This window comes from Ciconia boyciana, chromosome 10, assembly GCF_034638445.1.
Source record: "Ciconia boyciana chromosome 10, ASM3463844v1, whole genome shotgun sequence".
Classification (NCBI taxonomy): Eukaryota; Metazoa; Chordata; class Aves; order Ciconiiformes; family Ciconiidae; genus Ciconia; species Ciconia boyciana.
Genome location: NC_132943.1, coordinates 33,202,957 through 33,227,434, shown reverse-complemented (window position 1 = coordinate 33,227,434; position 24,478 = coordinate 33,202,957). Strand labels below are relative to the sequence as shown.

Genomic DNA, 24,478 nt, shown 5'->3' with positions numbered 1-24,478 from the left:
AAAGGATTATAAATGTTGTCATGCCAAAACCTCTTGCAGTGGAAAGATACTGACAACACAGCTGAAAGTGTCCTCCCTGCAGCTACGTTTGTCTAGTTTTCAGGTCAGGGGTATCTCAAAAACTTAAAAAACACAATTAACTGAAACGTTTGGATGTTCTGGCAACACTTTCTCTGTCACAGCTTGAACTTCTTCCAGACATAAATATCATCCTACAAGATTCTAGTTTTGTTTTTATTTTTTAGCAAGGAAGTAATTCTTTTCTTCTTAAAACAAATATAATGAGTGTATTTTAATGTAGTGAGTGTATCTTTTAAGGTATCTGCTGCATGCAATGAAAATACATAGAGAAAGCACCTTCTATTCATGTCTTCTAACTTTTGCAGTAAAGAGAAGGTATTATGCTGTCCATACACTGATTTTTGAGCAAAATTTACTAGCTCACAACTGAGGAGGAGAAAGTACCAAATTCTGTGTTGGGGAAAAAGTAGCTTTGCATGTAGGTCAGGATCTAGGAAGACAGGAAAGAATAAGATTGACATGCAGTACCTGGAGCAAAAGCTTCTGAAGACCCTTGGTTTGTTACAGATTTTTTTTTAAATCACTGTAAGCCTCACTGCATATGATTTTAGGATACAATTCCTACATTAGACTGCCTTTGCTTTTCATTAGCCCACTCAACAGGTGGCTTTTCCCTAAATATTACTAAGTCACCAGCAAATGAGATATTTCAAGGCAGCTTTTTCCACATACTTTTGCTTATGAAAAAATCAACTTCAGACAGACACAGACTAGTGCCAATGCCAGATGCAGGCCAACACTAATTCAAGTTCTCTCCTCTAATCTTACTTATTGTCGACTATGTATACATATTACTTAAGCACACATCTCCAGTGGGAGTTTCACTGACATCCCAACATGCACAGGTATGGCTCTTCCAGAGCTTCAGAGTCATAGCTAGTCCTTTTGTTTGTTTTTTGAAGAGAACAAAACCACCACTGTGCTTAGATATTCAGACAATGTCATAAAAAAAGCCAAAATCACCAGTGGTTGATGACAAATGGCGCAATGCCAGCCTCCTGGAAGCCTAAGCCAAAGACTCTACCATGGAGCCAGCTGGGTAAAGATCGACTCTTCTATACAGAAAGTCAAGCCCATGGTTTGCAGACTTTAGCTGCAGCCAAAATGAGGAGTAACCACAAATTAATACTGTTATGCCTAGTAACTAGTCAATAGACATTAACAGTACTGCTCAGATTTTAAAGTACAGAAAAGTACTCATGTTGCTAAAACAAGAAGGAAAAAATCAAGTGAATAATCAGGCTTTTCTGGAAGATAATAAAGTTATTACTTTTTATGTTTTCTATAATGGAGACCAGAGAAATCTTTTGGGAATAAAGTATCTTAACATTTTATAATCTCTCTGTCTAATGTAAGCCACTATTTTAAGTGTATTAAAGGCAGCTTATGTGAAAGCTTTTTTCTTTTTAATCTTGTCTGACCTGAAATGGAAAGGCTCCAAACTCCATTACCCTAGGAGGCTTAGCGTAAACCTAGATCCTATCTAAATTGCCCTATATAACTCTGCAGCAGTTTCTTCTGTTTGGATTTCTGTTTTGTTTTTATAATGCTATTGTGGATCCATGCAGTAGGTATAACAAAAAGCCAAGCAGCCTGTGAAAAGCAGCCGATGGAAATAAATATAATGACCTTTGATATCCAGCATTTTAAATGTGCTAAGGATCTCTAGAATAAGGGCATACATCTCATAACTAGGACTCCATAAATTAGGACAAAAATAGGCCAACCTGGGCAATTTGGCCATGGGAGTTAATCTATTTAAACCAAAAGTAGGGTTTGCTTCTCTCTCCTGACTTTTTATTCTTCATTTTGTACTTTCTGATTTCTTTAAATATAAGACTTCATGGCAACCCAGAAAACTCATCAAGTTTCAACTTCCCTCGGCATCCCACGAGCAGTGGAGAGCCCACCTGCTCATCTTCTCGAACAGTTCTCACTTCCCAAGGAAGTCCTGGTACCCTGTTGCTACAATAACACAGTGGCAAGAAAACTGGGATGTCTCATAGTCCCTTCGAACTGAATATCCATTCCTCTTTTTTGATTGCAACTGGGTCCAATACTTTGCGCAGCCTTACTCACTACAGGACTCCAGAGCCTGACCACTCTTGCCAATAGCAAGACTCAAATTCCTCTTAGTTAGAGGAAAAAATGTCTGTAAAACTCCAATAGCTTAAACATTGCTTGGAACAAACATTTTTAAAGCACGCATGTACAGAGCAAAAGCTGGGTCAGTACTGGACAAGAAAACTTCATGGGTCTAACAGGATGCAAAATGTCTTTGTTAAATTCTGTAGTCTTCTACCGCTTCAAAAGATGAAGAAGGTTTTCAGTCTAAATCCTAGTCTAGCTCTTTAAAAAAATAAATAAATTTTTAAAATTGAGAGAATAGACCTCTTCCTTTCTTCTCATTAGGACAGAAAAGACTGAAAATTTACCTTTACTGTTCAGAGTAAGCACAGGTACAATACCTCTACTAAAAAGCCCCTGCTCTGAATTTCATCACGCCTCGTTACTTTCAAGTGACAATCCTCATAACTGATCCTGAAGAAGAAATGAGAAGCCCATTCTAGGCAAAGCTTAAAGCTGAACTCAGAATGATAAACCTGTATTTCAGATTTGACAATTTCACATTTCACGCAACACTGCCCGATTTACCTGAAGAAGAGCTAAGACTCAAAAATAACATTTCTCCCTTGCACGTAGACTCACTGGGACACCTTTCTGCGCTTTTATAGATGTGTTATCTACATTCTCCACACATCTCGCCTCTGGAGCTAGAAAACTGCTTCAACAAAACTTGATGGACAAGACTGTTCAAGAAGTGCTACTGACACTTTAAAGAGTTCAGACAGTACAAAACCAGAAATAGTCAGGAAAAAGGACGTTTGCCTTCACAGAACACGCTGTGTCCCTCACATACACTTTTCTTCTGCTAATCCTTAGGCAGACACTGGAAAAGAAAAAGACCCTCTGTAAAAAGCAGTCCTTCAACAAGAAAACAGATCGCATTTTGTTGCGCAGTGATGAAAGAGAGGAAGATACAAGTATGGTACTAAAACCAGCAAACTTGCACATGTATCTAAAAACATTCCTTAAAATACAAAATTCTAGAAAAACTGAGCATGAATTTAGCTATGTAGGGCTATGTGGAATTTTTCACAGTTAAGTTCACCTTCTTGCATTTAAAAACAAAAGATCAAAAGTTACTGCAGAGGAGTATCCTGAGGACATTATAGTGAATTAAGGTTTAAAAAAAATATGCAGTCTTTTCTACAAAGTATTTGTCCATTTATGACTCTCCCTGCCCCCTTTAAAACAAAAACAAAAACAAACAAACCAACCCCACAGAAGTCTGGAAAAAATCCACGTGCACTTAAAAAAAAGAAAATCAGTCCTTCAGAATAAGGTGATTCTGTGTTTCTCCCCTTAGGCTTTTCTCTTTTTAAAAAGATAACATCTATTTTCATAACCATTTAGCAGGCCAAACATTTCACTGAAGTTGTATTGCACTTAGAAAAAGCTCCATCTACTATTCCCTAGCATAAGCCAATCATCTGCAAACCACCTAGTACTAAAGGCAGCGACTCTGATTATTGACAGTCTTGTGACCAACTGCACCAGCCAATGTCTGGGTGAATGTGTACAGTGACCTGTAGTCAGTCTCTTAAAAAGAAAGGGATCTAGTAAGTCTGGTGGGATTCCTAGCGAGCCACTGCCATTTTAACCATGCAGTAAAACCGCAGTAAGAAGCACAGAAATAACTGTTTTCTCATGATAGAAAAACTAATGACAGTGCGCTAATTGAATAAATTAATGAATGAAGAAGGAAGGCAGTTTCCCAGTGTGTCATTTTCAATTCCTTTCTAGCTTTCCAATTCATTCCAGTTCTAGCTTTCATGACAGTTAATTGTACAACCAACATTAAAAAAAAAGCCACAGGACTGTGCTTTTGGTTATGCAGTGTGTTTTTTAAACTAAGAGCAAAATATTTGCCTTTTTCTGTTCCTAGCTCCTTGAAAAATGGTGCTTTACTAGAAGACGTGGGGGGACATTGGCAGTACAGCACTAGGCTGGCACAGCCCTAGTGCTGTCTTGTGTTAGTGACCATACACAATTTCCACTGCCTTCAGGAGGCAGTGCCAGAGGAGAGCGATTTTGTAAGTGAAATGGTTTTCATTTTAAAGAAAGAACAGGATGGATAACCTCAAGCAACTACGTTGAATATCAATAATGTGTTTGAGAACGGAGCTTTTATTTTTACATATATTCACCCACAAACATCCCTCTCCTGAGAAAATAAGAAGTGAGTGTCCTCAACTTCCAAAGGAATAAGTGAGAACTGGGGGTACTTCACAGCAATTATTACAAAGGACTGAAAATCCTGGATTATACCCTATAGGATTTAATTTACCTTAGCTATGTCTATAGAAGTTTATTATTTTTTATTTTTGAAAGATGCTAGATACTTGAAAGAGTTTATCAAAAAACCTAAACCAAAGATAAACAGGCATGCCTATCGGGCTGAATATGTCTTACCTCTCTGTTGTAAAACATGTGCAATTCCATCATTCAGAACAATGAAATCACAAGTCTTAAAGGAAAAACTCTGCTCAGATCTATTTTAAAACAGTAACAAAACTCTCACCAGCGCTCATGGATTCCAAGGGGCAGCGGAGACAAAAGCTCAATGCAAATAAGTTCCTGGACTTTTCATCATTTAAAAAGAAAACAGGAAACCCAACATATATCTCCAACACTCTGGTATTACACAGTAGCATGATGGGTGTTTTAGGCCCAAGAAGGCGTAAATTTGGCTGTTCCTTATAGGATCCTTACCCTGTGGTAACTTAACATTGTTTTGTACTTTAGGGGCTCAACAGACTGAAAGTAGAAATATTTTTAATCATGAAAGTAGGATAAAAATCACTTATAGCCTACAATAAGAACCAATGAGAATTTTATAGAAAGATGCTGTACTTTAGCATCTTGAATAGCAATCCTGAAGTGCTGTGAACCATGAAAAAAAAAAAAAAGGGAAGCGGTGCCAAACCTTTATTCAGATGAAGCTCTCAATGTATGTAAATTAGAATGTTTAAGCTCCATTTAGCAGTCTGTACATTTTACAGCACAGACCACGCTTCAGGCCGCTAATGCTGTTGGGAGATTTATGTCTGTTTATTATGGAGACACTTCATTTAGATGGCTTAAATGTTAGCACATATCCACAGTTCATCCCAGGAGAGGCTGCAGCTCATGCAGCAACTCCAATATGGCTTTTATAACCAGGTAAGCACTGGAACAGCACAAGTCAATACTGTCCAGTTTGTGGAGCTGCAGTAATGTTGGAAAACATCTCCACAGCATGTAACATTAAGTGATGCAGAGATGGAACATGTTGAAAAAAGCTGGCAGAGCAAATATCTCTCTGAAATCCTACTGAGACCGATTTCATTGCACTAAGCTTACTCTCAGCACGGACAAAGTTCCAGTGGTCAGACCTGTTTCCACCAGTTTCTGCTACACCTGCTTTTGGCAGGTTGAATTGACGGTTCCTTTCTACGTTTGTAATTAGGTTCAGAGAAACAGTGCAATTTTGAAACAAATCAACTAATCGGTCCCACTTACTGACCACTGGTTAAATTCAGAGAGTAATTTTAGCGTACGTAAACTGGATTCCTTGAGAAGACAACTAAACCCCATGTGCCACTACAGCTACCCGCTAGCTACACTCCAGTTCCTAGTGAGGACATAAAGATTGTCCTTTGGACAGCTCCAAACCACACACACAGCAGAGATGTTCTGATCTAGGGACCTGATTAAACATAATACAATGATAAATCCCAACCCAAATACGCTGCTGATGCTAGGGTCTCAGCACCAACTGCTTTGACCTACTGATCCACTCCTTTTGACCCACATTATTTGCCAATGCACACACTGCCCACAGGCCCTTACATGCCAGCCTAGAGCTCTTTCCAGCTCCCTCCTGTGAAATACCCTGAACAGCACAGAAAAGCACATAAAATAATCTCTTTAGAGGTTTTCCTTCTATAAGAATTCTTCATAAACAGAAACTCTCACTCCTTCAGAATTGATACAATTTCAGTTCTACAAAATCAAAGACTTAAACAAAATACCTTTTTACAAACGTTAAGAATTTACTTGTCCAAAAAACTGTATAAACATTGGGCAGTAAGCATGTCAAGTTACATGATGAACACAGTACTCTGAATTTTCCAGTCTGCAAGCCAGCCACCAGCAAAGGTGAAAACAGGAAACTGTATGCACATTTGTTGTTTAAGAAGAATGCATTTCATCTTCTAGCAGGTCATTGTGGAATCAGATCTACATTAATTAGAATCATGTTCTTACATAATTCACTGCACTAAGAAAAGGAAAGAGAAAGCCAAGGTAATTTTCTGCAGTCTTACCTCAACTTTAGCTTTAGATTAATTATGTAGTGTGCCAGAACACATATCAGAAAAGGAAATAAGAAGTGGCGAAAGAGCAACAAACACACAGAAATATTACAGTGTGGTTCTGACTTACCTATGTGATAAAGTCCTATCCAGTCAGTTGGGTCTACTTCTTCCTTAATATCCCAGAAAATGATGAGGTTCTGAGATTGCCCCAAGGTGTATTCATACATACTGGCTGTCAAACTAGACCTGCTATCTGAGGTCACTAAATCAGTGTCGCTGTTGGCACGCTGCAAGTTCATATTCTCAGCCATGGTGCCCTGAGATGCCAAACTCTGCAGATTCTCTGGGCTCAGAGTATACCGTAGCTGTGGGTTGCGACGTCGCACGAAAAGCAGATGTTCTCGGGCTGAACTGGCCATCGCTTCTCCGCTTTTGTCAATTTATGTGAAAAAGTTGTTGTTCAGAGATCTATCATGAAGAAGAATGAAAAGGAAGTGTTAAAGTGAGACAGCAGGTTACTCAGTCAAATATTAAATGGAGAGGCATTAGTGCAAAAATGTTCCTACAGAAGCCTAAAATGGACTGAGTAAAATCTTTTACTTCATTGCTCTACCGCTGCAGCCACCTCAGTGTCTGTACATAAAAAAAAAGGCATGAATTGCTTGCAACAATATTCAGATTTAAGCACACACCGTGAAATAACATTTATAAGAGAGAAAGCAAAACATCCAAGACCATCTATCAAGCAAGAACAGCCACAGTAACAAAGCTAATTTAAGTCTGGCAGTAGCCTAAAGAGTGAAGAGATAATGAACTCATCTTCCACGAAAGAAATCACAGCAGTATATGATGTACTTTCACTTAGATATGTTAGTTTCCAACAATACTCTCTACGCACTGTATCTTCAGAATCAGTAAAGTGTTGAAGATATTAATAAGGTTGGACATATTTCAGTAGAAATATGGTATCACAGATTTATGCTACTACAAAATCATTTTGTATGGATTTTATTTTTTAAGATACAAAGCATAGCTTCCGAGATCCTCTATACCATACAAAAACACGTCAGACCATTGACTGGGGTACTTTAGACTACAGATATATATTCAATTAGCCCATGTCAGTTTATCTGTGGAGTCAGATTTTGTTGTTCTTTTCCACACATCAGAAAACAGGCCTTACAAATACAACAGCTTTCCTCTAGCCCTGAGGAGATACTAGAAGGTCTTCACTGAAATGGTCATGCCAATATCATCACACCACACCTTCAGAAGCAGAACTTCCATCTCATTATCCATAGCTACTAAAAGTACCGCCATTTGAACATAAACCCTGACATTACTCACAACTTGAGATAAATCATCAGAAAGGGAAGATAAGAATAGCAAAATATTAAAACAGAGGGAACAGCTTATAGCAGGATAGAATCAGCGATGGGGAACCTCTTGCCATAGAAGGAATATGAAAATTTCCTTCTCTAAGCTACGTAAGTTTGACCAAAGCTGTTTGCCTTTCTCAAAAGCTACAGTTTATATCAACTCATTGCTTCTTTATTTTACAGAGGAAATAAAATGGTTCTCATCTGGCAGAATCATTTGCTTTCAGAAGAAACTGAATTTTCTGGTAATGTGTTTTTAAGTCAAAACTGTGAAAATGATCTTCCATACTATATTCACCTAGAATAGGAACCATGTATTTCCCCCAAAGCCAAACCAAACCAAAGCAGTCCTCCTGTCCAGTACTAACTCCAGATCTCACAGGGAAGAAATTGCGTCCTGGGCTCCTTACACTCTTCATACAGTTTGACCATAGTATTTCAACATTTCTGACCAGATTGCAACTTAACCAGTGACAACATCAATTATTCCACTATAGTATCTTCTGGGAGGAATGTATACTGCAGGAAAGGTCTCCTTATTTTTATACATACAAATAACCACATATAAGAAAAATGTGTACATGTACACATATAAAAAAAGCAAATAAGAGGTACCTGTGTATTATTCTTGGGCTTTCTGCTTGGTGTCATAGCCTTCAGCTATCATACGCGGATGTATTTGTTCTCTTAAAATAACCCAAGCATTGTCAGACAGTGCTGTGTGTCACCTCCTATAATGTTCCTTGTTTCAAGGAAGGAAGCATGTAATGCAGAATTAGGTAGAGCCCACAAGAAGCACATGGATTGGTTGGCCACTTCCATAGTATTATAATTGTAATTAGACCTACAGTACACTACTGCTATCAAATGTCTGACAACTGGTTTATTAAACAAAAACCTCTGCCTCTAGAGGTCAAAAGATATTGAATTGTTAAAAAGAAAAAACAAGTAGAGCACTTGGAGATCCCAAGATTGTGATTAAGAAAAATTCATTTAAAAAAAAAAAAAAAAAAAAGGCATTTTCACATTTTGAGGGTTTTCTTTTCCTATTCATTCCTCTTTCCTCACATGATGAATCTTCAAAAACTGCCTCTTCCCTTCAATCCTATTTCCTATCATTCATCTTCAATTTTCTTTTTAATAACATTTCAGTGTATGCGCTCTTCCAGTGTATCACAAATTCTTCTGCTATTTTTCAGCTTTTATTAAATTGGTGTTTTGAAATATGAAGAACTAACACACACTGTACATTCTTAGCATCAAATATTGCAGGAAAGGAAAGAAACAAAAATTCAGTTCCATAATTCTGCGTATACAGAAGTGACATGGAGATTACCATATTTACTTCACAAAGTATGCGACACAGTCTTTCCTGGCATGAGCAATGTTTTGGCTGCATACACAAAACATTTTATTTTTGGTGCGGGACGTCAGCAGGGTTTACTAACTCTTTCTCTGTCATGTTCCCACATACTCTGCCTCTGACACCGGTGTCAGTGACGAAGAGGAAACTTTGGTATAAAGGGCCTTCTTAAATGGGAGTCAGGGAAGTTAGTACGTTGTTTCTCTATGTGGAGTATTATTCAATGGATCTGAAAATCCTGGGTGACTTTGACACCAGAAGGATAAATAAAAAATAGCCACCAACTTCCCTACAAGCCAGTGAAACATGCAGGGATCAGTCAGTCACTGAGATCCCACCTCCCCCTTTTTTTTTGTCCCCCTTCTTTTTTACTTTGTGATCTGGGCAACAGCACAAGCTAACAGTTAAGTCTTAAATGTCAAGTTAATTTTCTTCTGTCCCACAACTGGAGATTTATGTAATTTTGACCTATTGTATACAGTGGTTTTACACCAGTAAAATCACGGCAAAATAAGTGTCATGCAGGAGGATTACCAATTAAAGACAAAGTTTTAATAGGAGGGATGAAAAAATTTCCTTCAGCTGCAGAGCAGTACACTGTACCCGGGGCAGCACTGGCATTTGTTGGAACATATTGAAAATTTATATGTGGCAGATGGACAAACTCATCCATGTTTAAGGACACATGAGAACTAACTTGTTCTCTCTAAGACTATCCCACAGTTTGAGAGATGAGAACAGCCTGAGAAAAACATTAACTCCTTTGCAACAGTCCATTTTCTTAAATCCTAATTGTTATCACTCCGGTGAATCACAGACATCATTACAGTTTCTGAAAGTAAACCAAACCACAAATCTAAATGCTGGGTAACTTCTCTGAGCCTACTCATAAATCCAACTGTCTTAAAGTCATGATTTAAACAATGATCCCAATAAATCACATAACTTAAAGCAATTGAAATCAATTTGCAATGAACAAGTTCCTATTATGCAAAAAATACCTCCAAAGATTCAGGACTCGTAAACTTCTAGAATATTTTCCAAATTCAGTGAAATAGGTTGTAAAGTGGCCCTAGTGTCACACAGTACTCTGCTACGTAGCATCTCACAGTAAGCTGGGAGGTTAATTAAGGAGATTTGTAAAGAGAGAAATATGACATTCATATTATAAAAGGGGAAAAAATGGTTGCCATAAAACCCAAACCATAAGGAGTGATGGAAGGGAAAAAAGAGCCACTACTTTAATTATTTGCAGTCTGAAAATTCAGTCTGAAGACGGGATGAGAACCTTAGACAGCGCCTTCCTGCCTACAAAAGGAATTGCTTATCTGACATTTGGTTAACAATTCCTGATGTCTGTCATTAATAACATAACTAACAGTACACTAACACGTACATCCTACCAGAGACTGAAAATAAGAATTATCTTCCCACCTTCAATTCCTGCTAAGCACCACTGAAACAGCATTTGCATCCAGACTATACTGTAAAGACAATACGCACGATCAGCTGTGTGCACCTGCCCTGCCATGAAGGTTTGGCTAATCAGGCTGAATGTGATCAGAGCAACTATTTCACTAAGTATCAGACCAAGCTGGCAAGGCATATTGTTTCGGGAAGGCAAGCTGAAATGTGGAAACTGAATCAAAAGCATAGGAAAAATATAGGCATTTGAGAAATCAGCAGATACTAACTTTAGCAAAGTATTTTAGTTGAAAAGTGAAACCTGTACCAAAGCTCCTTATCCGTATCACAGTGTTTTCTTCAATACTTGACAAGAAGCTTGGAGAGAAATAGGACTGATTTCCTCTTAATCTCTAAGTGACACAAGTTCAGGATTATTTCTATCTAAATATACTCCTCAATTACTAATCATAGAGGGACCAGAAATAGGAAAAAGTTCCACTTAATATACAAACTACAGATAGGAAAAATCCCCTTGCCCAACTTTCTTCACTAAAGGAGATTGAAAAGAAACATCACACCATTTCTGACATGCAGTCAAACATTCAATAGTTTAAAAGTACATGAATGAAAGTCCAGGAGTTCCAGCACAGGAATAACCAAAAAAATCCCACCCCGCCACCACGCAAAACAAACCAGAGTTCACATGCTGCCCTGTTTATCTTACTCATAACAGTGATTCATTTCTTGTTTATGTAGCAATCTTTTATGTGGCTTACGGGTCTTACTAACAGCCTCTTCCCACAGCATTTACTGTAAACCAACTCTATAGGGCTGGCCCTGAGAGCACAACCGGTCACCCGCTGCACAAGATTTGCTCTTTAAGTGGGTGGCTGAGGGTGCTGCTGGGGAAGCGACGATTAACACATTTCACTGGGGGATTGGCTTCACGTCACCGCACTGCAACATCACATCACCCGCGAGAGGAGCGAGGTGAGGAGGTGGGCAGTGCAGCAGCCCGCCAGCCAAGGGTCAGCAGGGAGAGCCCCCAGGGAGTGCTCTGCACCCGAGCGTCTCTGGCACTGTACGTCAGATAGGCAAGAAGAATCGTCCAGCCCAACTGGGCTCCAAATTTTCCCCCCATGCATAGAATCATTTAGGTTGGAAAAGACTCTTAGGATCATCAAGTCCAACCATTAACCTAACACTGCCAAGTCCACCACTAAACCATGTCCCAAAGCACCACATCCAAATGTCTTTTAAATACCTCCAGGGATGGTGACTCAAGCACTTCCCTGGGCAGCCCGTTCCAATGCTTGACAACCCCTTCGGTGAAGAAATTTTTCCTAATATCCAATCTAAACCTCCCCTGGCACAACTTCAGGCCATTACCTCTAGTCCTATCACTTCTTACCTGGGAGAAGAGACCGACCCCCACCTCTCTGCAACCTCCTTTCAGGTAGTTGTAGAGAGCAATAAGGTCTCCCCTGAGCCTCCTTTTCTCCAGACTAAACAACCCCAGTTCCCTCAGCCGCTCCTCATCGGACTTGAGACTCTAGACCCTTCGCCAGCTTCATTGCTCTTCTTCAGACACATTCAGATGATGCTTTGTATCTCTCTCAAATGCCACTCCCATGCTGAGATAAGCAATCCACATAATTATACAAACCGAAGAACACATTAAGAATACAAAGAACAGAAAACATGCTGGTTTCCCAACTATACACCATGTGACGTTTCTTTGTTCAGTACAAAGACTTATAAATGCTACAATAAAGGGCTCAAACTGACTAGCTCTGAGCTCTAAGTGGCTGAGAAAAGAAAATGCTTCTTGAACAAATTCAGAATTTGGGGATTTTTCTCCCCACAGAACTCAAAACTAGCCTATTTTCTGGGATAAGGTATGACTATGGTCCATTTGCAGCTATCCATATGCTGGCTTCAAACTTGCTAGAAAGTCCAGCAAAAGCAGAATAGTCAGAATTCACTGTCAGCTGCAAAACCTGCCTAGGAAGCTGGGTGATGGTTAACCATATGGTTAACTCATATGCTTAACCAGTCTGCACTTATCCTGCTCTCAGTACTAAAGAGCTTTCAAGCCCCTTTAGAGCTGCTGTGTACCTCTGCCAGCAGGACAGAGGGGCCCCTCCCAGTAAAATTCACCAGCTACTTACTCAGCAAGATCGTCAGTAACTGATTTTGCCCAAGACAGAGAGATGAACCTGGCAGCTCTTTAAATTTCCTTCCAGGCCTATATTCTAGCATTTCTACAACCACTTGGAGACACAGATTTGGTCTATTTTAAAAAAAAAAAAAAAAAAAAAAAAAAATCAGATAAAGCTGACATGAAGCATCCTTTTCTATACAGACAGAAATAAGAGAAAAGCTTCACCTTTCTGCCCAGCCACCCTTTTCTTGTTATTCCTCCTGGAGTATTTCCAAGAATTTCTACTCATCAAGTTTCCTGCGATCCACATAATGGAATTTCTCTCAGAAGGTATTTCACTGTCTGATTATTAGGATTTTTCTCCGTTAGCTAACATTTTATCAGATTCAAGTTAAGCTAACATGTTTGGATACTTCCTATTCAGCCACCCAGATAAAGATGAATGTAAAAGCTGTCACAGTATTCAAGAGCCAAGAAAAATCAGCTATTTGGGATCTCTATTTTTCTCCACTGTTTACCAAGTAGAGGATAATACGGCCTCTTTACTTACATGACCCATGGCTATATCCTACGTCTTTAGGACGATTTAGTATATGAATTAATCAACTTGTATCATGTAGTGGAAATTTAGTATTTTTCCAGTAGATCATGAAGTGCAGTATTTCAAAAATATAACAACCATTATACTACATAACTGCACAGTTCTGAGCATCAACATCAGGGAGAAAACTGACAAGATCATCCAGCTAAAATATAATCATAACTGTTCAATATTGCTACCTAGAATGCCTGAGTGCTCATTAGGTCTGCATGTTTTAAATAATAAATTATGCAGGTAAATTATGCGAACAAGTCCAGTGATGGACATCTTGGAGGATAAAAAGTGATCATTCTAAACTCAGAGAATTTGTGATTGAATTAAAAGAGAGATGTCATAAACTTGAAAAATCACATCATTACACCTCTCACACCATTACACCACCTTCTTTTTAATTACAAGGATAGTGAGGCTATCTCAGAGAGATTAAAAGGGAAATATGTCTCTCTTTTTCCCCAGTTCTTCTAAATTGCACATTTGACACTAAATTTGTATTCACTGCTTTTCCTTGAACAGCCAGTTCTGGATATTTCTTTCATTTGGGAAGCTTCTGAAAAGATATTAAAGATGATAGGAAACTACCATCATAACTGACACAGGACTTAGATATAGTTTAAGTACTTAAATGTTCTTTAATTTCTTTCTTTCTTTTTAAATGAAGTAAAATTCAAATTTACTTTAATTCAGCTTTAAGTTAATTGGATAGTAACTGTCTTGAAATATAAATTGTTCTATCAGAAGTGCAAAGAGACAAGTTAAATTCAGAAACACTTTATTTTTCTGCTGATCTGCTTACTTTCTCCTCTAACAAGGCCCCCTAGACTTTCATAATAGGACAATTACTGGATACTCTTAAAAGCAGCTTAGCCCAAAGCAATGATGATGAAAGAATTTAATAAACTTGCTAAAATGAACCTATATGCACAGGATCATTTAACCAGATTTCCTTTTTAATCAAGAAAATTGCCAAGAAAGTCAACTGAAGCATCTTGAAAGATACAGCATTTTGTAAATCTTCTCTTAAGAGAAATGTTTGATTTTGCCTTTCAAACGGGAGCACCAGATTAAATTACGTGCCCTACACCAGGCAGGTGGCTGTGCTAGGTAGCTGGCCTCCTCAGTGAAGAGTCAGAGTTTGGTTCCTCCAAAAAGCAATTCAGAGTATCAAAATCACTGCCTCTCTTGATCTGTGGAGGAAGTTGGAGTAACCTGAGACCGAGGAAAAGAGGACAGAATTTTGTTCAGATGCCCTTTTCCTTTGTTGCCCTGCTCTGAGCCGTGCCCAAACCACTGGCAAAACAATTTTTAAAAAGTAAATTGTGCTAAGAATACCCTGCCTTCTGTCTGCTAACTCATCCTCTGAACTAGCTGCTGGGAAATCACAACTAGCACCGGAATTTACTTCTGGAAACTGTACTCAGATGTTTTAAGGTAAAGCTAAAAATTACTGTGCTGAAATTTCACCAGGATGTTGCCATACAGGAGAGGGAGGGGAAAAAAGCAAAGAGAGAAAAAGTACGTATGTATACTCTAGTCTCCTTTGGACTCAAATCTGGTGACTCAGCTCAGATGTTAAACATCAGCGCAGATTACAAAACCACCATATAATTCAGACTGGCTGAAAATCTTCCCTAAGGGAAAAAGCGTATCGTTCAGCATAAATCTATAGTTTTAAAAAACAGTCTATGCAGCACATTATTTGGCCAGAGAATAGCTCAGTTAATTCAGAGTGTAACAGAATATCTATTTTAGACCTTTTCAATGCATTTTTGTACAGTTCATTTGTAAAGTCAGTCCTATACACTTTTGTATCTAGCTGGAAACAAATGTCACACTCATACTATCATATTACCTTAGCTGCCTGAGTAAGGCTTACACCTTCCATCCCACCAACTGTGACTCCCTTACATCAGGCAGAAGTTACTGCTCAAGCCTATTATGAAGACCGGCAGTCTGAAGGGTTCTGCATATGTTTTGACAGGTCTACACACCCTGCCCAGTAGCCCATCAGGCATTGCTGTGCTTTCAGTACAACTTACTGTATTAATTCTCACACAAAAGCTTCAGCATGGAGCCAGCTGGCCACAGAAGATCTGGCCACTGGTCAAAAGAGTAAAAGGTCATAAATGTGTATCCAGAGATTAGCGTACACATACATACATACACATATGTATAGCTTGGCATGCCTACAGTTATACCAGTTTTAGAGTGTACTTACTGACATACTGCATTGTCAGTGTAGACCAATGTCCCATGTCCCTGCACTGCTTTCCCCACAGCTAAGATGGAGTAAGCAACCCCTAAAACATTTCAAGATAACTCAGCCAGGTGAACTACAGTGTTCAACACCGACAGCTTGGATAACCTGTCTGAATTTGCACTGAAGAGATTATGAAGGGTTCATACAATCCTTTCTGCTCCGGCTGCCAGGCTGTGGGATCTGGCTGGCCTGCAGATGTATCTTAGTATTGCTCTGCAGATATACAAGAGGATGTCTATAGCCTAAAACTCATCCCTGTCTTTCACCGGAAGTAGCAATATAAGAATTGCACATTCATTTAAGTGAAATGTACCAGATACATTCTTATCCTCTAGACTATTCACATGAAGAAACAAAACTTGACTGGAAATTTTAGTGCAATTTCATAGCCAAGAGGCTTTGCTCCGTATGTATTACACAGCCCCTCAACCTCCTCCTGGAGCGGCAACTACTTTAACCAAGTTCATTTATTTCAGTAATTTTACCTGTAGCACCACCCCTCAAAGAGTTGAGTTCACAAATGAGGCAGAGACTGGAGGTACAGATGTGTAGCCATTAAACCCAGTGTATCATGAAACTATGGCCTTGGACAATTCACGATACAATATTACTCTATATAAACTTTAAAATCAGAATCCCCACTGCCAGAGGTTTGATCTTCAGTGTTCATGACACTGATATATCTGCTGCTAGTTGCTGTCGATTGGTTGTCCTGAAGAATTTCCTTTGAAGTACTGATGCAGTTGCTCTCAGCTTTTGATGTCAGGTCACACAATCCGTCTAAAATATAGCCCCCTTCAAATGTCTATACCAGAAAGGCAGAATATAATCTCTGTGAGAAGCTACTTTGTCATGGATGGGAAAATGTGAATTTAATTATTCTGTGAATAAACTGTTATATATGCTTATACTTATGTATGTGAAAGCCTGCAAGAACATATTAATGACAAGAAAAATGGGTAGCCTATTTAACTCTCTTGAAACTCCCTCCTGTCTTTAGGACTTCCAGAACATCAGCAGCACCAGCCCAGAGTTCCCCAATTATACATCTTCTCCCAAGGCTTTTTCACAAGGGACAGTAAAGGCCAAAATACAGAACTTTTACAGAAAAGAACAATTTAGCATTTGTCTGTCCAGAAAAGTAAATAAACGTGTAACCAGAAGAAAGAGTACAATGCCAAAAAGCCTGACAAACAGCAAAGAAAATATGTGTTCCTTTGAAAAAAGGAAGGAAAACTGCCAGGCCAGAAAAGCCACAATTCAGAAAGCCATTTATAAAATAATGCACTTGACAGAAGTAGTAGTACAATTATTTACTACTTACTATCAGAGTAGTTCTGCAGTTTCATTCCAAGTCTCTGCAATCCAAACCCATGCAGATACTACTCAATGAGTGTCACATCCATAAATGACAGCTGTATTTTAGCAATACTCAACAGAGCCTGATTTAAGTATTTATTTGGCAGTTATTAAAAGCTAGTATATATACTATGCAATAAGCAATTATATACATTTATTTTCATTCAATTTTAAACTGGAAATCCATTCTATACTGATGGAAATCCCTGGAATATACAATGAATATGAATGAAAATTAGTTGTTCCACCCAGCCAAGTCCAAATCCAATACAATCATTCCTATTATCAAGCCTTTACAGGCTCAGTTTTCTACCATGTAAAATTGATTTCACTCACTGAAATGGTATCAAACCACCACAGAACAGGTACATCTCTCACACTGAGAGATTCCCACGTTATCAGGAAACACAGGAATGCTCTGTTCCTCTCAAAGCAGCACACCACTTCAATTCATCATGTTATTTATTCATTTTTGTCACAAAGGGTCTATTATCAACTTGAAAAACAGCATTTCTTTGTGTAAAATATATACACTGACTTCAAATTCAAGAATTCCATAACTGAAACATGCTAGCAGACTAAAAGTAGAATAAAAAAAGAGTGCCCACCATTCTGTAGATAAGTAATTTCCCTGATTCTCAATTTTTTAAAAGTTCTAGGCTGGTAAAACTGATCAGGAAGTGGGGGTGGAAGATGTCTTAAAAAAAGACTCAGTTGGTCTCCTTAAAGAACAAAGTAAAATTAAAAACAAAACCAACCCAAAGCTTTGTGTACCTAAGTCTTATAAATAAACTATAGATACAATCAGTAGATCAGGAAAACAGGAAAAAAATATTTTTAAAAACTGACAAATTCTGCTGGAGTGAATTTACCTGTCCATCAGTACACATTCGAATTTCCGTCCTCCTGCCCTTTTTACCCTTCTGGTATTTCAATTAGGAACATTTTACCAGTTACAATCTCCCCCAAAAAAACACTGCATTTCCATAAAGATTTGAGGAGACTCTTTGGCTGATATAAGACATCAGAACATTTCTGCTTGCCTACAGTTTAACAGAGCTTTTTGCCTGATAATATACTAAGCAATCAGCTACCAAAGATGTCCCTGAAACTAGCAGGAGTAGCAGAACAACTGTTAGGCCAGCTCAAAGGCAATGCCTTTTGCTTCCTGACAGTGCAAGGTATGTCCTTAAGGAGGAGGTGCCGTTAGCAAAAACATTTCAATACTGCCATATTTTGCATAACAGTATTCCTAGATTCACTAGGAATTTCTTTTAATCAGCTTTTCTTCAATTCTCTGTCTTTGTAACACTTCAAAACACATAAGAACTTGTAGCTAAAAGGTAAAAATTAAGCCACATACTCATATATACTTTTTTCAGCAGAACTTACAGCATTACCACAGTAACTAACGTGTTGCTAAAATGCAGTGCCGATTATGTTCAGTATATTAAGTTGCAAATATTGCAGAGAATCAAATAACTATGAATGTAATCTTTGCAGAAACTAGAGATGTTAAGCCCTAAAGATTTCCTCCTCCAGAAAACTTACCTGCTCTACACTCTTTCAAACTGTTTCCTTATAATCTGCAAAAAAGAGCCCAGGATAAGAAAAAAAACCAGCTATTTGTCTGCATTCTGTTTGTCTGTATTATACACAGATGCTGATCTTCAGTTTCAATAAATCCAAGCAGAAAGTCAGCAGGGCTGTATACCAAGGTGTTGATGATACTGCCCTCTGTACTCACAGGATACATCACTTCTAATACTCAACACACTTGGGCTCTAAAACAAACCAGTTCTGTTGGTTGTCTTTTACAAACCAGAAAACAACATACAAACACTTGCAAGTCTAACAAGTTGTTTTAAAGAAATGCAAATTGCAATTTTATATCCTACTTCAGATTTTCCCCAGAAATATAATTTAGCTCAGACATTCACGCTTGAGCACTATGACGGAATTCTTACACACCAACTGCTTTACTGTTTTTTTGAAAACACTACTTAAATAATTTTAGGCAAACATTTTAGCTGGATAATTCAAGAAACAGAGTACTTCATTTTTGTAAAAAGAAGTCAGATCGGTATCTAGTTACTCTCTTCTGGACAAACGCTTTTCCACAACTGAGTCAGATGAATTAATTTATATCAAAAGATTATTAACAGAAGATGCCTGCATTTGTTTACGGTGTAGCAAGAACATCAGTAGGACACTTAGACATACGCTATGCCATACAAAGTCCCTATCTGCTTAATGCTGAACGGCTGCAGTGCAATCACTGAAGCTGTCAGAGGTGCGGACCACAGCTCTGCTGAAACACAGACTACTTCAGGGAACAGGCTCAAAGCAGAGACACACACGCTAAAATTCAAAGAGAGAACTAGAAGGGAAAAGGGAAACGGATAGAAAAAGCTTTGCCTATTTAACAGTTTACTGATTTACAGTTCACAATCAGTAATCACACTGAAGAGAAGAGAAAAATAGTTAAGAGTCCTAAGGAACTCCACCATGACAAAAATGATACTCCTGTGGTAACTCGCATACACCACCACCACTTGCAAGCATACCCAATACACATTGTCTGTCTGGTCTGTGTTCTCTAGATGAGAAAATTATTTGAGCTAGAATGCAGACCACTAGGGAGCTGGAGATATCAAAGCTATCACTGCCCATGCTTCCTTGCCTTGTGAGTACATATTACAATTCATTATTTAGTTCAGTAATCACACACTGTAATTCTTTTTCTTGCAGCATTACTGCTGCATTTGCCACTTTCCTTGGCTTCTGCACTAAATTAAGCAGAAATCCTTCAGAATCTAAATGAACAATTAATGAAAAGACAACAATATGAAGTGGGCTATATAAAGATGATGCCTATTATGAATTAATATTTTTACTATTAAATATGCATGACTTTTTTTAATAAGTAGAGCTAAAAATAGAGACATGTATCACAGGATTTCTCCAGGCTGTACAATTTTCATTCATCTTCATCCTGTGAAGAAATAGGCCATTGCTAAAATTACTCTCACCGTGCGTTTTTACATTGTTGACATTGGCCCTAATTCACTGTTGCACAAAAAAGCAAGCCTCTGGGATCAAGGCATAAAGGATTCTGAAGACCTCCACCCTCTGCCATAAGGTTTGAAGGAATCTGCAGCAAACTGTGTGGGTTTTCATAGTCCACTCACCCATCTACCAACAGGCACACATCTCTCAGCAGCCTAGTCCCGATCCCCAATTAGTGTGTTTAGAAAGAATCCATTTGAAAGAAGACTCCTGCATCAGATAACAAACAGCAGCAGATGTAACCACAAGACTTAAATAAAACTGAAATAACTATTTAAATCTTTACTTTTTAATCTTAATATTTCATTTTAAAAATACACATATTCTCGTCATTCTTTCATCATCCCACCAAGGAAAGAAGTCTAAAATTAAGCCAAATGCAACAAATCCAAAGAGTCTGTTTGGATTTTAACATTCATTTCTAACATCATGCATCATGTCATGTTACAGATATAAATGAACAACAGATTTTAATAAAGACTGCGCTAATTCTGGCTGAGAGTGAGCGCATTCTGGAACACAGCACAATTCTATATAAATCCACCCCAGGGCGTAGGTGCTACAGGACCAGGAAACGGAAGAAGATTGAAATCAGTGTTTATAAATACAGCCAAGAAATCCTAGCACACATACCATTAAATATATAAACAGAAGTTAAGACAATCTCATCTGGAGGCCTAAATTTCCTACACTTATTTATGTTGAGGAATTTTTTATTATTTTTTAAGACAATTTGTTTTGTGTACTCATGTTTTTAAAACCACCTTGGTGTATTTAAATCAAAGCATGCATATTGAGTTAACAGTTGCTAATGCTGTGTGGCAAAAGGAAACAAAAACAAAGAAATCGTAGTACACTGCAGTCTAGTATCATCTTAAATTACTCTGAAATCTGTATTATAAAAATAATCCTGGTTTGATTTTGAATTTTCTCTATTTCTCGATGTATAACAACAAAAAGTAATTTAATCCACATCAGATATAGTCCTAATTAAAAAAAAAAAAACACACCACCTTACAGCAGAGCTAACATTCAGCTTTTTAAGGATAAATATGCATGTTTAAATAACAGTTTATCAAAACAAAAATATTTGTATCACCTATTACCATTTTCATCTTTTTTCTGGGGTTCAGTACAAAAAGTGCAATAACATGACAGGGATTTTCACTGGAATGTCCTTGGCTTAGTCTTTGTGAAGACAATTTAGAATTTGAGGTTTTCATAGGCATACAACTACTAATTCAGAGTAAAGCTGACATGACTTTCTGGAAGCTCAAAATATTATGGGCAAAGCACACTTTTCTTTCCCCCATACAGCTTCATCCTAGTAAACACTCAAGATCTATGTTTGGTTTTCCTATGACACATTATAGTTGCAGTGATCAGACACACAGATTTTTTTTCAGATGTTTCAGAAATAATCCATCTTTTACCACAGCTGTAGCAATACACAGAACCAGAAAAAACCCACAGCACTGACATCTTTCATTATTTTGGTGCCTTTACTATTCACAGGTGCATTTTAGGCTTCAAAATGCCTCCCCTGACCATCCAGGATTTTGGGAGCAGGGGGGGTTGGAGGGGTAGTTGTTTGTTTTTTTTTTTTTAAATGGCAAAGTTTAGTATTTTTCATCTGGTACAGTATTAGGCCCATCTGTTCTTCTTTTTTCTGTCCTCATGCAGAATATGGTGTCTCTCAATATCTGATTTCTCTAAAAGGCAGGACGAGATTCTTTCCTAACCCCTCTACCACCCTTAAGCCCCTCCGAGTGCCTCGAAAGGAGTCTGTTGCAGCATGATCCACCAACAACCTATTTCCTCCAACACAGTTCAGCCTTAAAAATCTGGTTTGTCCTAGAGCAGCCATCTCTCTGTCTCTGTGCACCCTCTCAATACCAAGTTTTAACAAAACGGTTATTAATCTTGCACCAAGCACAAGAATTCCTCTTATCCCTACCCTCTGAGCACTAGCTTGCAAGGACAGCCACGACAGCAGGAAAGGCAACCAACCATACATTCAAGGTAAAATTTGTAGTCTGGCATCCATTTCCAAAAGGTGAAAGATATCTAAAGCTCTGTCTAGACATATCATGTAAGAGAAGGATTCACCACTTTGGTATATACGGGGAAAGTTTTCTTAATGCTTAATAGGGCACTCCCCTCCCAGTTTCCCTGTCTGTCTCCCACTGGTAACTGAGAACAGCGTAACAAAATAATAGTTATATAGCTCTACTCCTCTGAAAAGTATTCCAGTATTTCATATCTTCTCACATCATAAAAATGAATGGGAAAAGATACAGCTAGATATACTTGTGAAAATCAGGGACTCCTAACAGGCACATTGACTTTTACTTTAGCTGATAATTTGGGTGGTGATGATGACAGCTACAGCACAGTGACAACAGGGGAAGAAGGAACTTCCTTTCTGCGTACCATTTTGCAGATCTCGGGTAGAACCTGGCCCCAAAGAATGGTAAAGTCAGACTCATCTAAGAGGTTTCCATTATGCATTAATAAATTTTATTTATTCATTAATTTTAAAGCATGAACAGGAATTTGGAGAAAGAGTACCCTCTTCCCCTCAACAAAAAAGAAAAAAAAAAAAAAAGCTGGCAGCCAGATGCCCAGCTCACACTGGGGACTGTACAGTGGGGGAGGCAGCAGCTTATTATCATTCAGTATTGCCTGTGCAAATCTCCTGCCTCTTAATATCCAAAGAATAGTATGGAATGCTTTGGTTTAACCTAGGAAAAACCCTGACTGAATATAGCTATATGCAACTTGATCAAAACCCAATGACATAAAAGAAAAAAAGGAAGAAAAGTGGTAGGGGGGAACCTTATCCTGGTTGGTTGGGTTTTTTTCCTGTTAATGGAAATGTCCCTGCATTTTCCCACATTTGGAAGTTAACTTCAGAGGGTGACCTTCCCAAAAAGTAAGATGCAATGCAGCTTTCTAGTTAGATAACGCCACTGCCTCTGTGTCAGGCCTCCACTCGTGCCAAATTGTCACAGCCAACCTCTGTTGTAGGTTATTACTAAGCAGAATTAAAGAGAAATCACTAGAAACAAATACCTGCATATTGATTGGACTTCATAGTTTGCCAAAACATCACTATTTTAAGACATATGAATGAAGCCTCCTATCAACACTGCTGGTTAGCTGGTGGTTTTCTATGTAGTTTGAGACTGCTTTGATTTTTTTTTAAAATCAGTTGTCTAGTAAACGATGTGACCGTATGACTACAGTCAAATTACTAATTATTACCACTTAACTGTTTTCCCCTCTCATGTAGTTACAGTAGCTCAATAATAAAAAATGTCAGGTTTAGGCAACCACCCCTCCATCAGGTTCCAGAGCAGCAAGTTTAAGCTGTGTTTCCTGAACAGCAGTAGCAGCCCAATCAAGCAGAGGATGTTGTCGTACTTCACTAACAATCCTACCCCACCCTGTGTACACAATGTATACACAAACCTCAGATTAAAATACAAACAAATCTTACAGCTGCCAACATCAAAAACTCAAGAAGGATGCTGGAACTGCAAAAGAATACCAGTGATTAGACAAAGCAGTGATACAATAGAAAAACACTTTTTAAAATAATGCTGCTAGAACCCTGAAGCAGACACTTCAGAAAGTCACAAACACCATCAGAAGCAGCAATTAGCTATTCTTGCCATCACAGCCATGTCCAGTGACAAGATGGTTCTGCTGTTGAAGTGCCGTAGCTTTACAGACCCTGAGGAATCAGATCACTCATTCATTCAAAAAGCTTCACTGGAAGCCTTTCATAACACCGTGCAAGACTCCAGTACACACCAGTGATGCCAGCTGCAGTTGGGAAAGCAGAGGCTGCTGAAAATGGCTCAGCAAGCCTCCAGTACTAAAATAACATAGACTGAATTAGTCAACTTCAAATTAATATCCCTACTGGACAAGGCAAAAGTTTTGAATCCAAGTGTCATAACACTGTGATCAGTAGAAGAAATTCACTGGAAATTCAGAGTCCACTAATACTGACTGTAGGAAACAAAGCAGACTATTTTTAGTCACCAACACAAATATAATTACTTTAAATCCATTTCTCCTTGGTCACAGAGGAGCACATATACCAGTATTGCTGACATCCCATCAGATGCTATATCTTGGCTAGAACAAAAATAGAGCTTCAATTATAAAACATGCTAGTCTCAAACACACTTATTTTCTAATGTTTCTTCTTATCAGTAAAGAAAAAATTGCTTTATAATTGCATCCAACCTAACACAGTGGTAAAAGTAGTTCCTGCTGCAGTTGACCAGAAGTCATGATCAGCTCTGAGCAGATATACATGACATACACTCATGCCAACCACTTTCCATGAAAATAACTTTCTG

General features: G+C 38.3%; 1 protein-coding gene across 3 annotated transcripts in view; it reads right to left on the bottom strand.

Moving 5' to 3' along the window:
* Window positions 1-24,478, bottom strand: part of HECW2 (HECT, C2 and WW domain containing E3 ubiquitin protein ligase 2) — a 177,983-nt gene that overhangs the window by 114,209 nt on the left and 39,296 nt on the right. For 2 of the 3 annotated variants that reach the window (XM_072873878.1, XM_072873877.1), the window contains one exon: window positions 6,631-6,971. In XM_072873878.1, the coding sequence (XP_072729979.1) occupies window positions 6,631-6,922 (292 nt within the window). In that variant the 5' untranslated portion in view covers window positions 6,923-6,971. Of the gene's footprint in view, window positions 1-6,630; window positions 6,972-20,224; window positions 20,257-24,478 lie in introns of those variants that run through there. The other variant, XM_072873879.1, reaches the window with a different exon arrangement.